At 42.9% G+C, this 16,150-nt stretch overlaps 1 protein-coding gene across 2 annotated transcripts in view; it reads right to left on the reverse strand.

The window, feature by feature from the left end:
• The window catches only part of PLB1 (phospholipase B1), a 79,726-nt gene extending 70,236 nt beyond the window's left edge, over window positions 1-9,490 (reverse strand). Inside the window, exons 1-6 of one of the 2 annotated variants that reach the window (XM_042051737.1) lie at window positions 8,230-9,486; window positions 4,435-4,472; window positions 3,269-3,332; window positions 2,729-2,787; window positions 1,266-1,297; window positions 342-385 (exon numbers count right to left, since the gene is read on the reverse strand). In XM_042051737.1, the coding sequence (XP_041907671.1) occupies window positions 342-385; window positions 1,266-1,297; window positions 2,729-2,787; window positions 3,269-3,332; window positions 4,435-4,472; window positions 8,230-8,278 (286 nt within the window). In that variant the 5' untranslated portion in view covers window positions 8,279-9,486. Of the gene's footprint in view, window positions 1-341; window positions 386-1,265; window positions 1,298-2,728; window positions 2,788-3,268; window positions 3,333-4,434; window positions 4,473-8,229 lie in introns of both variants that reach the window. The other variant, XM_042051738.1, reaches the window with a different exon arrangement.
• Between the last annotated feature and the right edge of the window lie 6,660 nt (window positions 9,491-16,150).

The raw sequence follows: 16,150 nt of genomic DNA on the forward strand, positions 1-16,150 counted from the left end.
CCACACAAGAGCTCACCAGGCCAGCATGGGCCGCAAGCACACACCAGCAGAGACTGTGGAGCAGGTAGAAATAACAGGCCAAAAAACCCTGTTGGGCATTTAAGAATCTTGCAGCCATCTGTCACACCCCTTCTTCACTGCCTTTTGTCTGCCCAGACAGTCTCTTTAAAGCCAGCACAATAACCCAAGCTGGCTGTACTCATGTCCCCAGGTACACCACCCCTCAGGCTTCCTTTACACCCCTGTGCTGCACCTGCTCAGCAGCCCAGCAGAGCCCTGGAGCTCCTGCCAGCAAGCTGTTAAATTCATTTCTGAAGTTTTAGTGTGACAGCAAGACACACCTGCTAAAGTTGCCATGCTTACTTCAAGGAAGTTCTTTCCTGAGCTATAGAAAGAGAAAACAGGAAGTTTCTGTTACTCTATTTCTCAAAGAAAAATTATATTACATCACAGCCACAAATTCTTATCAGTTATGCTGCATCTCAGAATGTAAATTCATGGCAGCTGCTGCAAGTAAGAATGGGGCCTTTCTTTCCCCAAAACTGTCATGTCATCAGCTACTGCTGAGTAAGAACATAGCCTCTCATCTCAATTTTTTCTGTCTCTGTACCCTCTGCATGTTACAGTACTTGTGCTTGCTTATACACAGGTATAAGTGATGCAGGGGCCTCTCCATGTATACCCACATACAAGTGCACACAGATGTTTATGCAACCATTAAAGAAACTTAGTCTCTTAAAGTTTATCTGTGCAGTGCTAAATCCTCATCTGGAATGCTATGACTCAAAAGATCTGCAGAGACTTGCAACTACAAGGTTTGGCCATGTGTTCACTCACTGAGCTAGATCTTCTGAAGGGGCATGGAAGAAGGAAACGGGGTAAAGCTTGTCCATTGAAGCACTGGGAATCAGCCAAGCAGAGGAAAGGGTATCTGGATTACTGTGTTCTTTCCTAGCTCTGATAAATCCCTCATTTCTGGTCTCTAACTAGTGAATTATGATGATTACTACCTAGGATTTATCATGCAATAATGATTCTTTATCAATGGTATTGCAACCCTAAGGTAATTATATATGCTGCATAAGTACAAAAAATTTCTATTACCTAAGACCAGGGAAAGTTACAGTGTCTCAAAATACTTTCCATTTTACATAAGCTTTCTCCTCCTCCCTATAGAACAATAAAAAATATTGCTTGGGCATAATTCCTGCACCGTGATAGTATAGAGGTTGGGATAATGAAACTTATGAAAGCTAACTTGTTACCTTCGGAGTAAATCCTCACCAGATTCTGGTGTCTGTGAACAAAGAAGAAATAAGAATAAAATTAAGCAAAGCATAAACTAGACCTACATATGTTGTTCCCCTACCATATTCCACTCCTGTTAGAGACAGTACTGTTTTCTACATACTCTTCTCTATTGTGTTGTAATCACTCACAGATTTAAGTTATTTTCCAGAACTTCTCTATTACAGTGCATTTTCATAGTCTGGTAATCCTTTCTTAGTTACTGCTTTCATTAATGATTTTTTTTCACATATGGCGTAAAATAAAATTTGACTAGTTGAAATCAAATTCCATAAAATGAAATGCTGTTCTAGACCAGCTTTCTCTGGATCTACTCCTACTCCTTTCCAACAAGGGACATGACCTGAAGTCATTTAGATAATTTACATAGATGGCACTCAGACAGAAGAGTGTCTGTTAACAAGAAAGAACATCAATAGAGGAACTTCACTGATTTCAGAGAGTTTGAAGAGGTGACAGTGACAGATGTTTGCTCTAGGAAAGCAAACATTCCTTAAAAGATCACTTACATGTTTTCCTATGACACCCCCACAAGCAACAAAGACACCAGCACAAAGAAGACTTGCTCTAAAGGGCCATGTATCTGATATGGGTGAAGCACCTTTGCATTCAAGACAATAAATTTTTCAAAAGAAAAGGTACTCACAAGGAGTCCAGAAGTGCTGATTTTCTAAAGGAAAAGTATGATGTCTTGCTGGATACCATCTCAAATCTGAAAGTTGCTTTGTAATAAGGGAGACTCTACCCTATTATTCACAGTTACAGCTTCTCCAATGGCTATCAATTTTTGCTCTAGAGGCATTTCTACACTTCCTCAAAGCTTGAGAATTGTGGTTAAATGCTTCTAATTCGGCCTCAAACCTATTTCAGATATCCACTTCCAACTATTAAGACAAATAAAGATCATCCAAATCTGACTATATTATTACAGGCAGGAGAACTTTACCCACTGATCTATACATCAGAAGCATATCTTTGGGATCCTTGTAGACCTCCTGCCTTCTAGGTAAGAAACCAGTCTCTACAGAAAACACTTCATTAAGTGGGAAATCTACTGCATTTCTCAATAATTTGTATTTGTTCCAGTTTGAATTTTCCCAGCATCTTCTTCCAGTTATTCAATCTGTTATGCTCATTGTTAGGAAATCTAACGTGCTCTAATCAAATATCATGGTTCTCTGCAAGAGCACTGTGATCACATTTCCTCCTGCACAAAGTCAGCTGGCTATTTTTAGACTCAGGGTATACTGCAACACTGAACAGCAGGTACTTCCAGTCATTTTTTCACCAGAATTCTTTGATGCTTGTGGAAAGATTCAAGTCCTGAACAGCCTGAGACCCCAAACTACATCATCAGCTGACTTCATCATCACAACGGAGGAAATGGGTCACACTCAGCACATTTCCTGCCTGTACTTACTCTTTGCAAACTTCCTATTGAAGTGACTGCTTTAATGTCAGCCGGCCTTAGAGCATGAACTGCAGAAAATTAAAAGACTTCAGGTTACAAAAGACCCCAAAACAGTAACCCTAACAGAAACTTACATTCAGCAGTACATTAAAACATAACAAAGTCATCTAAAACGTAAGAAGTCTATACTGATGGCTTTGATTGGAGGTTTTAAATAAGTCAGAAAGGATGGGAAACTTTACTCAGGTGTTCAGTAAATACTTTGGGTGTTTAGAGGCACTGATATGCTGAACTATCAAGCAAGAAAAGATCAAAAAACACTTCCGGGAATGATTGAAGTAATAGTGACATCCCCAGTTAGCAGCTGAAGAAACAAAGGTAGAAAAGTAATCATGAATGGAACAAAAACCTAAGGAGTTTGTAGAGCCTAGCTCCACTTCAGTCAATCCCACACATATGCATCTCTGCAAACATCTGATTTCTGCCCCAGCCCATTCTCAAATAATTTTGGGAGGGAAAGCCTCTGCGGAGACAATATCAAACACAAACCTGAAGATGAAGGGGTCTCAGGGAACACCACCTGCTCACATGAAAACTGCAATCTTCTTAGAGCCTTTGAGATAAACAAATAAATACGATTGATTGCTTAGACCTAACAAGGAAATTTGTGGAATGAGGGGTCCTATGGGCTCCATTCTCACACAGGACCAAGATTCTACTCACGTAAACAATTTCACAGAACAATTACACCTCTGTTAGAAATACATGGGAACACAGATATGGACAGCTGTGTTTTCAATTAACTCTTCCAGAACATGATATTTTCTGCTCAGTTTTCTTACTGATTGCCATAGAACTGGGCCTGAGCAAATGGTGAAATGTGCTGAATACATCCTGTTACATCCATTGCTGCAGTGACTGCTTAATCTGGAAGAGGTCATAAGGACAGCTACTGCAGGCATCTCTGTGTGCCAAGGGGCATCTGACTGACATAGCAAAATGTTACATCTCCAGTATGCAACAGGAAAGGCAGAATGAACCAGTTCTGGCTCCTTAGCAACACCTGGCCAGGTGATCAGAGGATGTGAGTTATTCACTCAGTGTGAGAGAGAGCTCAGTACCAGCAGAAACATTGTTTAATGCCATCCTATATCCTTACGGTAGGCACAGCCCTTCACTGAGTGCTTTAAAGGGGCATGAAAGGCAATCCTCACCTCCTCAGGAGGTGGCAAGGAGTTCCCTCATTGCAATGACCATGAGTGGCTGGCTGACCATCACCAGTACCTAAAGGTGAAATCTGTATAATGACAAGGGCCACCATGGTCCACATACATTCCCTAGAGCCCAGCTGGAGGACTTTAATGGTGCAGACCCTTTGCACTGTTATAAAGCAAAGAAGAGTTTAATCCTGTGTTTCTAAAAGAGCAACAGAGCATCTAGGAACAAGTGCTAACCACAAAAGACCTACGAACAGGATATGCAACCTAATAACAAGCACTGCTCGGAGAAAACCTCATTTCCTGATTACATTCTGTAATCTTGCAGCTGCACTATCACATTGCCGACTCATTGGCTTTGCATTTCTTCTTTGCAGAAGCAGTTTAGAGCAAAAAGCTGTATTCTTTCTACTGCTTGCCTCAGAGAAAGCAACAGCCTGATAGGTAATGATGGGTATTGAAAACAGGAAAAAAACCGAAGCTGTACTCATACTTTACCTCTAGTTCCCCATATTCTTCCAGATCATCTGCATTACCTTAAAAACATTAAAGAAATGGTTATGCTATTTTTTTTTTTTACCTTAGATAAAAAAAAGCTTCATAAGACTCAATATACCTAAAAGCACAGAATCTGGAGAGGAGGCACCTTTCTCATCTGCCCTGCTTTCCAAAGATGAGGCTCATCCCAACAACCAAATCATTTTCTTTGATTTTGCTATACTAGAATAAGCTTTTAGTTATTATAAACAGGTGACATCTGTTGAAATCACTGGAATTTATAGGAATAGGTGATGAACTTCGTGCAGATCCCCTCAAACAACCCCATTCTCCACAGGTCTTCTCTACCTGTTTTCCTCTTCAGCACATTTCATATACTGCTGTAGTCTTATTTTGTCCAAATTTAGAGTAATTTGAACAGGTACAAGGTGAAACTCCTTAGAAAGGAGCAATTCATGTTAATCTGCATCTTCCACAGTCAGGGAGCAGCATGACACTGTTGTGAGTTTGCCATAGCAATACAGAAACAGCTGCAATTTCTTCTCTTAGTAGAGTGTTGGCAGACAAAATAGCCTGTGGAGCCAGGAGTCAGGCCTGTAGCTGTTTCCTGTTAAGGAAGAATTATTCTCTTTCCTTGAGCATACACCTGGATTTATACAAACAGATTTTGGTTTATTCTAAAATTTCCACAAAGCCTAGGTCAGCTGAACTTCAAAGCACTCTCTCAGCTGTTCTTGCTTGCCACACCGAAGCCATCAGCACCCAGCAAGTCTTATACAGAATTTTAAAAATTGTCCTTTAAGAGTCAGGAGCTATTTTTGGAATATTTAGCCCTTCTGAGTACTTCTGGCTTGTACACCTTTCTTTCCATGTCAATGACAGAGTAAGAGCTGAGCCGGCTCAGCCCAGCAGGTGAGACATCCTTGGGTGTCGGGCAGCCAGCGGTGCTCATGCTGCAAGGAGATGTGCCTGGCATGAGCAGGGGGCACTGGGCAGGCTCTGGGGACATGGGCACCTGTGCATACAGGTCAGTGAGGTGACACAGAACCACTACTGCCCCCCATGACCACCTCAGCCTGTCACCTGTGCCACACTACATGACCTTACTCAGTAGCTGTCAGCAACTTCCACATGCGGTTTTTTCCCCTACTTGGATTTCAGCCATGAGCTTCTTGCAAATTTATATTATTTTTACATTACTTTGTAGAAGGTTGAAACAGCTTCCTGGCTGTTGTGTGACATATTTTTAAAATTTCTGCCTGTTCAATCTGTGGTTTTTGATGATGCTTTACTCAGGGCAATAACCAAAACCCAAACTCTGTTTGGGTTCCTGGAGGCACAAGCAATGAGGGACTTGTCTGGATCACATAAATCTACTGCAGAAACTCAGTATCTGAGAATTTTAACACTAATTTCAACTATATTTGAGAATAGTTCCTTAGGTTACATTGAGAGAAAAAGAGGATCCAATCCCAGTTTCCAGGATTCAGGGAGTTGGAGGAACAGTTATAATGTGTCAGACTGAAAGTCTATCTAATCTGGGATTTTGCCTCTGACGATATCCAAATACAGATGCTTAGGCAAAGAACAAGGAAAATACAGTTATACTTCCATGTTCTACCCACCCAACTATCCATACTATTGTGCTCCCTGAGCAAGCAATTACTTAATGTTGAAGAACTCCCTGACATCTTTCTTCCATGGATTTGCCTATTTGTTTTTCTAATACTTTCACAACTTCTGGCTTCCCCCAAGTCCTGCGGCAAAAGGGGCTTCATCATTTAACTGCATGTTGAAAAGAAGTGCTCCTCATTTGTTAATGACCTGATTGTTTCCTTGTTGCTCTTATAAAGAGTAGTCATTCCCTTGTTTCTGCAAAATTTTCCATTTTGCATGTGCCTGTATGTCTTTATAATATACTTATCCCTACTTTTTCCAGGCTGAAGAGTCAGTTTCCTTGATCTCATGTCGAAGCTGTTTCATAAGCCTGACTACTCTCCCCCTCTACCCTCCTCCTAGATTTTACCACATCTTTTTTGAGAGGAAAAATCCAGATGCCTGTCAAGATGCAGGTGAACTGTGGCCCTGTACACAGCAGCAGCAACATGGTTTTTATGCTGTTCTCTCGCTAACTCCTGAATTAATTTCTCTCTGTCACTAGCACTGATGTCTTCAGACAATTGTGTTCTGAGGTCAAGCAGTATCTGTTTAGAGTTCACCATAGTGTACACATAGATAAGAGTAATATACAAGGGGAAAACTTAGTTTAAGTTTTCATTCTGAACATCCTGAACAGTTTTGCACCAGCAAGTTGGAACCCACCCTTCATCCAGACGACTTCTGAACATGTGCAGAGCCCACATCCCAACACCGATCAATATGAGCATCACAGTTAATGAAATGGACATGTTCATATTTCTGCTTGGCTCACTCCCTTGGGTGGATATCACTTAATCCTGGCAGTCCTTCTATATTTGTCATCAGTTTGTTCAAGGATTTGGTCACTACTCCTCTTGTCCCCTGTGCTGAAAGGCTTGGAGTGCAAGGCCCTTTTTAAGCTGTTATGTAAGGACACCAAAGAAAAAAAGAAATTGTCAGGCTTCAGCCTTCTTTTATACATCAGTCAGTCCTACAGACTCCATGTTTCAGAAGAACTTGAAATAGGATGTGTCGGTTTTCATTCCTTCAACAATAATTCATTGTTTCTCTTCAGATTAATTTTTGGCTTAGCTGATCAAATTTTAACCTTTCCAGTTTTCTTAGTTTGTTTTGGATTTACACTTTCCATATGGCAACTTTTTAAACTCCTGTTACTCCCAATACTATACTTACTCCCTTACTATACCATGGAATAATTCTAACGTGTGTTTTCAATTTTCCTGACATAAAAAAAGGAAGTATTTTTCAGACAATTTTCCCAAAATTTGGGAGAAAGATTCTAACTCCTTCCTCCCTTGCTCTTATCGTTAATGTGTTTCAATGAACAATTCTTACAGGCTCTTATCAATCAACATATTTTTTCCTGGATTAAGTTTTCAGAGGAACTGCAGTCACCATGCATATTTTTCCCTAAGTTAAAAAGCTCAGGTGTGATAATTTCTTCTGATTACTTTAGGAACCAAAACCTAACAGTTTATTATTTATCAGAGCACCTTATAACCCTCTGAAGACACTGACATCACAGCCTTCTGCTAAGGTAAAGCACTATTACTAGTTATCATTATTGTCTTACAGGCTGAGACCTGAAGCACAGAGCCAGTAAAGCCAAAACATACACAACATTTTCAGTCTTGACACCTACAAAACCGTCATTGGCACCAAACGTGGACTTTAGAGACCTAGTATAGGGAACAAGGTCTCCAGCCTACCCTGAATATTACAGAAATCTGAACAATGCCTTGAATGCCAGGATGATGGTTAACCATTCACATAACCTTCTATCACTGAAGATTATCATAGTTACAAATTCAGAGAAAACCTCTGTTCCTTGCTTGAATTTCTGCACCTTTTTGGCACAGATCTCACTGCTAGTCTAATTGTTTGATGTTTCTCTCACCAGAAAGCTTTAGTGCATAAGATACATTCTATCCCCAGAACAGTGCAAACCAATGCATACATCTTTATCAAAAAATGATCAAATATACCCAAAACTGCATTTAAGATCACAGTTTTACTCACAGATTTTCTCCATCCTGCTTCTAAAACTCCTGCTACACACCCACCTTGCAACAACTAAAAATAGAGGTTCCCAAATACTGTGCAATGCAAATTTTCAGAGGACTTTTCAAAACTTACCTTCTGAGGAGAGCAACCAAAGGAACAGCACACCTAACAACAGCTTCATGATAACTACCTCTATGAATTGATAATCCTGGAGTGCTGTGTGTTAGATGTTAGGGCTGAGAAGAAAGAAATTCTCTTCCTTTTCCCTCCTTTATATCTTAAAAGTTGATGACTCAGCAGCCATAAAACTTATTTGCTTCTACCTTTGGAAAGCAAAGCGACAATAATATCTCATTTCATTGCCCATCCAAGGGTCAAAGAATGGGTACAGCTTCTCTCACTTGTTCAGAGAGAGGTGGCCATTTTTCAGGGGAGTTCTCAGCAAATCTAAGGACCAAGATCACATGAGTCAGCTTCCAGCAGGGTCAAGGCTCTTCAGGCAATACATAACACATTAGTTTGGCATTAGCCTGCTTCTGCCAGGCAAGGAAGGAGCCTCTGCTCCTGAGGCAACAAGGTCAACTGAACCCTATGTAGCAGCCCAGACCCACCCAAAGAGGAAGGTTGTGCTCTTCCTTTTGTCTCCTTCCCTACCTGCCTCTTTCTTGCCTTCAACCAGACTCATGCTGTGCCTGTTTCTCTTCCACTAGTTCCTCTTCTGGAGGATTTTCCTTCACTGGGTTATGCCTCACCAGTATTTGCCAAGACAGAGCAGTGTCAGACAAGCAGGATCGGTAACTCTGCCCTCACACTGCACAGGTCTCCAAACCCCTCACTATGACACTCTTACAGTAGCATGGTCACTTCTGCAGAGTCAAAGAGCATGCAGAAATGCCAGCTAGACCATGATACAACTCCCCAGTGAGACTACCACTATGCCTCCATTACAGTGTCAGGGTCAAACCTCTGAAGAGCAGCCTGCTGTCCTCACACAAAACAACAGAGTGACCTTTGGCCTCTTCCGAGCTCTCTGACACCCAGAGAGAGCTCCTACATGAATAATGGGAGTCTGCTTAAATAAACAGCCTTAAATGCTTAAATAAACCACTAACACACCCAACTCAGGCAGTCTAACCCATCCTTCAAAGGGGTTTTTGTTTATTTTGCCCTTCTGTTGTTTCATGACAGAAATTTGACATTCTTTGAAGGAACACGTTGGAGGTAGATCTTGTGCTCATTTCACATTTCAAAAACCAAGAATGCTGTATTAATTCTGAACATGAACAGCTATTGCTCAGAGCAACCTTCAAGGAGGAATGTACATAGACAAGGGAAAGAATTCCTCCACCCCCTGAGTCTCCACTGTCAACTCAGCAAAAACATACCGGCAGAAGGAGCTTCTCACCTCAGACACAGCTGTACATTCGAGCCTGAGAGGGATAAGCTCATTCTGCCTGGGGGTCTCACACCTGAAACACAGTTTGACACCGAAACTCCTTTGACCAGTAAGGTAAGGAAAAGTTAAAGGCTTACTCACTGTTGGGGCACAGCCCCACACCAGCAAGCCCTGCTGGGGCTGAGCTGCAGTGGAACTCCCAAGCAAGTGGTCAGAATGAGGGAGGTTCAGGTGAGGCTGGTCAGGACCATTATCACATCTCAGTCAAGGTGGCATTGCACAGTCTCAGCACAGATGGGAGTTACCTTGGGTGGGTCTCGTCATTACATACAAGGGTCTGTGGCTTCTTCATTCCTCAAGGGAAAGCTCTCACTATCAAAAGTCTGAGAAACAGACTTCTTGAAGAGCTGGAAGCATTTAAAATCCCAGAAAGTCTCTTCCTCATGGTACACAAAGCAAAACATGAAAAGAAAGGTAGCATTAATTCATTCATTTGCCATAAACCACAGATCCAAGAGTAAGTTTAGCCTTTAAACACTGTGACATATGACACAGTGACACAGACAAACGCTTTAAACATGTGACATTGTTAACTTCAAGGCTTGTAAATCTCTTGTAAACACTCCTTCCCACCACTGAAGCATCAAAATAGCTCCTAGACTGAATAGCAAATAACAAGCAGCAGCAAAGATCAAAAAAGTTTGCAAAAGGGAGAAGAGAGAATTTTCTATTAGATGGAGAAGGTGTCAGAGACAAATTAAAGCTTTTGCATTACTGCAAGGGCAAAGTTAGATGCAGCTACAGAAGGCAAGCAGAGTTCCAGACCATAAACCAACACTCAGCTGATGGTATTTAGAAATACCCTAGGGAACTGCAGCTATGTAGCTGATTACCTAATGATCAACACAGAACATCTTGTGTGTACCCTAAAGCGCCTGCTGCTGCTCAGGTGGGACAAGGAGCTAGATGGGCCTGATAGTTAACCCTGCCTGAATCGTGTGACTTGTCTTGTCCTTTGCCCTGGATGGAGAGGGCTCATAACACAACTGGCACAGAAGAGCATTGCGTGAGGGTTGGTGGTGAAGAGCAGAAGTTTTGTGCCTTGGCATGCTCTCAAGCAGAGGACCTGTTTCACAGGTCTACGTCCAACAGTGCAAAATACCACAAAAACAAAAGTCGAGCCCCAGTTACAGTTTTAAAGTAAGCAACACCCAAACAGATACTCAAACACAGGTGCTGAAGCATATTAGCAAAACTCTTTGGTTCATTGCTACATCTTTGGGTGGCTTATAATATACCTAAAGCTTCACCTTTCATACCCAGTGAGGGAGCTATAGCTGGGAAAGCCATGGGATTTTTTTCTAGCTTGTCTTTAAGTTTTTCCTTATCTCTTCTGTTAAACAGAGCTTCTGTCTGCATTTCTTTTACTCATACAGAATACCAAACCCCCAAAAGTCTTTCAACCTATCTAGGTCCTCACCTATAGGACTGTTGTTTTAAAATACAAATAATGAAGGTATGGCTGCATATTAAAAGAAAAAAAAAAAAAAACAACAATAAAACCAAACAGACAAAAAAACTCCATAGAACTCAACCATTCATAATTAAACCCAAGATGTTTGTCACCACAAGCACAACCTTGTACTGAGTAACTTAGGGAGGTAGCCAGCTCAATTGCTAATAAGCAGAGGCCATATATCAGTGGATAATGTCACTGCATCCACAAAACTATCACATTGCACTGGCAGAGCAGAGGACTTCTTGTGGAAATACAAAGCAGATCGAGTTTCCATTTCATTTGAAGATAGAGCCTGTCTGTGACCTGTCACTGCTTCAGCTAATCCTACTGCCTTGACAAAGCATCAGATCTTGAATTTTGTGTTTAGGAAGCATATCCCTGAATTGCTCCATCTATGAAGTACTCATCTGTGATGGGTAGAACATGACAGTGCTAGAAAAATGTCAGGAATAAATCATACACAACAGCAAGACACTTCATGTGTCCTTGTGATGTTGTGCCGTTGCCTCCTCTTGCCTCTGTGATTCACACTGCTGGTAAATTTAGTCCGTATTCTGGACCTAGACAGAAGATCTTCCTCCACAGAGGCGTTCAGACATGCAGTAGAGGGTGAGGAGATCAAGTGAGGCCAAGGGCAGCCAGGGACATGAATCACCAGGCAGCAATTCTGCGGCAGCAGGCAGGAGGGCTGCACAGCTTGCAGGAGGCTGCTACCACCTGCTGGAGGGAGTGCAAATCCTCCAAGGAAAAGAAGAACACAAACGTTAATGTGTAACTTGAAAGCACCAGTCTGCCTATGGTCAGATTACTGAAAGCGGGAAAAAGGCCTTGTAATGCTTAGTGCAGTCCTTCAGAAAGCCCAGGCTTTTGGAGTTGAAGGCAAGGAGGATATAAATCATTTCTAAAATGGCTTTAAAAAAGAAACCTTAATAAAAACAAATGCAAACACAAGGCCTCAAACACACTTCCCTAAATTTTTCTAAGCTCAGCACATGGTTGGACTCTTGACTTCTATAGTTAGATCTGAATAGCTGCTATAGAGACCTAAGCTGTGGCAGTAAGTACACAAATAAGCAAGGTCACCACCACAACTATAGCCATATTTTGGATGAGCTATGAAGCAGTGCTCTCCTGCAAGCACCTACCAGTACCTGAAGGCAGCAATGTAACAACAAAATCTCCAATCCAAAGTTAATAAGTGAATGAAACTTGAAACTTCTTCCTTGTGCCTGAAGTAGGGCACAACTTCCCACACAGACTGTTTGATTACTTGCTGAGGGCACAAGCCCTTTAGCCACTCATCTGTGGCTGGCACTAAAGTACAGCATAAAGTTCATCTCCACAGACTGCTCGGGGCTGCTGAGAGGCTGGTGCTGCCCAGCCTGCCTTTGCACCTTGTGTATCTGCCACAGGTCCCTCATTCCCCGCTGCCTGTCACAAAAACACACTGTGCCCTTTGCAGCAAAAGCTGGAACTGCTCCTCACTGCCTGTTCTAGCAGCCTCTGGGCCTTTGATGCAGGCAAGCTGCAGATCATGCCATAGGGCTGAAATCCTCCTGGCTCCTTGTGGGCAGGAGCCCCTGAAGCCCGATGATAGCTGCAAGGCTGCTGAGAACTCTGAACAGCTGGAGAACAGCAGAAGCCAAGATTTAAAGATCCTCTGCTAAAGACTGCTTTTACTTACTTTTCTGTATTGTGAGGATTCGTTTGAGTCTGTAAGCAGCAAGAAGCTGGGGACCAGATACTTCCTGTGGCCTCCTCAGTTGGCCCCTTGGTTATCAAATCAGGAGATAAAGCTCATTTCTGGGGAGCCCTGTTTACAGCCACAGACTTGAGAGTGTTCACCAGTGCTACCACAGCCTAGAGAAAGCAGTGCTGGCAGGAAGGCAGATAGAAGAGGGAAGCAGTCTGCCTGCCTCTGATAGACAGTGATGGCATTTGACAGCAGGAACCAGAAAATGCGTGTTCCCTTGATGTGTCTCTGGGTGAGTTCATTCATGCTCACACGCAAATTACCTAATTCTCAAAACTTACATGGAAATCAGGCACCTAAATAAACACCACTGTGAACTGAAGAACAAGTCTCAAAGCACTGTGGTTCTCCATAAAATGAAAACATGAGTATTGCCTTTCTCCCATTCTTTTCCATTAAGCTATAAAATTCCCAAAACAGTGCCAGCTTTTGGCTGTTTGTAATCACGCCACAAAGGGGCTCTGTTTTCAGCCAGTGCTATAATTGCAGCAGCCAGCGTGGGAAGCTCCTGGCTCACCTGTGCTCTCTGAAGCTCTTCCCACATGAAGGTGCAACATACAGACTCTTTGGGGTCAGCCTGTCTAGATGCCATGGTGTCCCAGACTTGCTAGCCCATCTATGCACACTCCCCCACAGAAGTTCATTTCTCAGCCTGTCTTTACATGTCAAAAAATGTATTCCTTTGACCTCAGTGAGCCAGTCCCAGATGTGCTATATTCCTTTTGCATCATTAATACTTGTGCTGCTCTTGAAAAAGATAGGAGTATCAAGTGGTAGCATAGTGATTGAGATGGGGAGAGGAGGTAAGGCTGCTTTTCCTCATAAGGGATAAGACTGACTTTTCTGGCTGCATTTGCACCAAACTCTTAGAGACCTTTACATTCCACAGCGCTCGAGGTTACTCAGTTTTCATCCATTACCAGCAGAAGCTCCTGGAGCCAGAAGTGTATGGCTTGGCGTGCTCCCTTCACATACTTCACACAACACAAATTGTGGCAAATACGTCCTCCCATTGTAGTGCTCACCATCTATGCAATGCTCTGATCTGCTCTCACCTGTTTTGTGGCTAAAAGAGCTGGGCTGTCCAGGTGCTCTGTGTCTTCTTGCTCACCAGTTCTTTCACCCAATGGGGGGAGCTGCACTGAGGCAAGCCTGGGGGTAACAGATTCAGTGCTTAGAGAAGTGAGTTGAAAGGCCTTTGGACACAGACACATTTATTTTACTAAGGGACCAAGCAGCTGAAGCCTTCTGTAACTGTGAAGAGGTGCTTACAGAAACTAAATTTCCTTTTGTGAGGCAAAGAAATCGTAGGAGAACAACAAGCAAACACCATCAAGTCAATCTTAAACCCAAAGTCACACACAGCTCAGCACTCCAGAAAGGGAAGCAGGTAAACAGACGCAAAATAAATAGGAGGGCTGAGCATACAGAAACTACGGAAGCCAGACTGGACTAGAAGTATGTACGGTGCAGGGCAGAAAGGAGTATCAGTGCTCTGGCAGGAGCACATGGCCACTCGGCCTGAGCGACAAACTGCGTGCGGAGGGTCACGCCTGCTCCAGCCAGCTGTAACTCTCGCCGTTGCCACCAGAGGACACCAAATTCCCACATTGTCACTCCTGAACACAACGAGTATCCTGAGCCTTCGGCTGAGAGTGGGGAAAAAATGTCACGGCCGCGGAGCTGTACCTCCAGTCCTTCGGAGGAGCAGTCCAGGCCAGGGCATTCTTGATGTGACTGGCGTTTGCCCGGGTGTACCATCACACAGCAGCAGCTCCGTCTCCTCCCTCCCAGTCAGAAGCCAATTTCAAGCTTGCATATTTTCAGTGACTGCATGCTTTGAAGACCAGTAATAATACAGAAAATAACAGTGATTCAAACCAATGCTAGATGATCAGAGACCAAAAGCCACTGCCAGCTGAACAGATGCTCTTATCCCATATTTCCATTGAAAGAGCCTTCCAAAATTCACAGTTCTGCCAGGCTTCATCCTGACATTTCAGCAGAATATTGCAAGAATGCCATCAAGTGCTAGAGGCCTTTGTTTTTAAGATGGAAAGGCTGGGCTCTGGAACCAGCTACAGGTGCAGGCATGGGCCTGTCCATAGGATTTTCTGAACAATTAATCTAAACATTATTATTTCAAGTGATCTCAATAAATTGCAAAAGCTGCTCAGAATCAACTGGCTAAAATTCAATAAAAACACAGCAAAGTACTATGATTGGGAAGGAGAAATTAAGTGCACAAATGGATGACTTGGAATAATTGGTTAAGCAGCAGTACTACACAAAAGGATCTAGAGGAATTAGAGTGGATCATATAATGAGTCAACAGTATACTGCAGTTGCAACAAAAACATTTCTTTTGGAATATATTAATGGAGTGTCATAAGTGTGCCACGGAAAGTCATTATTCTGCTTTACTCCAAAACAGTGCTCACTAATGCTAAGCTCTGTGCCAAATCTGGAGCACTAGCAGTTTCAGAAAGATGGAGTTAGAGCAGACCAGCCAGCCCAACAGGAAGCTTAAGAAACCCTAGGGAAAGCTGGATGGACTTTTTCGGATGGACTAGGAGAGGTTTTTCTGGGAGAGAAAGAGAAGAGGGAGGATGGCTACTCTGATCACAGGGGGCTGTTCTAGCCAGCAGTAATTACTATGCATCTGTTTTCTCTGGCGGCTCAGAAGAAAGACAGGCAGAGGGGTCCGAGATCAGTGTGGAACAAAGGCAGACACCAAACCTGGGACTAGTTTGGGTTTCATCTCAACAGGCATCTCTGTTTTTCTTATATAAGAGGGAAGGCACGCAGGCGGGGGATGGGAGAGGTCACGAGTTTTGATGTGACTGTCAGTGACAACCTGGAAACTTGCTTTCAGGTGAGGAATGGTCCTTTTAACACAACAAAGCGGCACACCCAGGAGTGCATACACAGACCACACCTACTGGAGCCAGCTTCCACAGGGTTGTTTGTACAGCAAGCAAAGGAGAAAATAAAGATTGGAGATAGAGCTTGCTTTTTGCCCACTCCTCCCCCAGGTCAACCTGTCCCTATGAATAGTATAGCAAGGCTGTTCACATATTACTGCTTTCTGCGGCTCCTGGGGACCTTCAAGGTCCTGCTAATAGCACTGCTGTAAGATTTCCACCCCTTAGACCTGGTTTCCACCCAGCACATAAATAAATTTGGGCATGTCCCCATTCAGCAAAGGCCTTAAGCTTATGCCTACATTTTAAGCACAAGCTTCAGAGAGTGTGTTCCATGACTTCTGCAAACAAGGCCTTTATCTCAAAAAACGTAGATAAAACAACTTTTCGTTTAGCTAAGCTCAAACATTTCCCTCAAACTCCTTGAATCTACCTCCTCTCTGACACTGAAAGAGATGCCT

This window comes from Corvus kubaryi, unplaced genomic scaffold (genome assembly GCF_017639235.1).
Source record: "Corvus kubaryi isolate FWS band 111438036 unplaced genomic scaffold, C.kubaryi_AGA036_p1.0 76, whole genome shotgun sequence".
Lineage (NCBI taxonomy): Eukaryota > Metazoa > Chordata > Aves > Passeriformes > Corvidae > Corvus > Corvus kubaryi.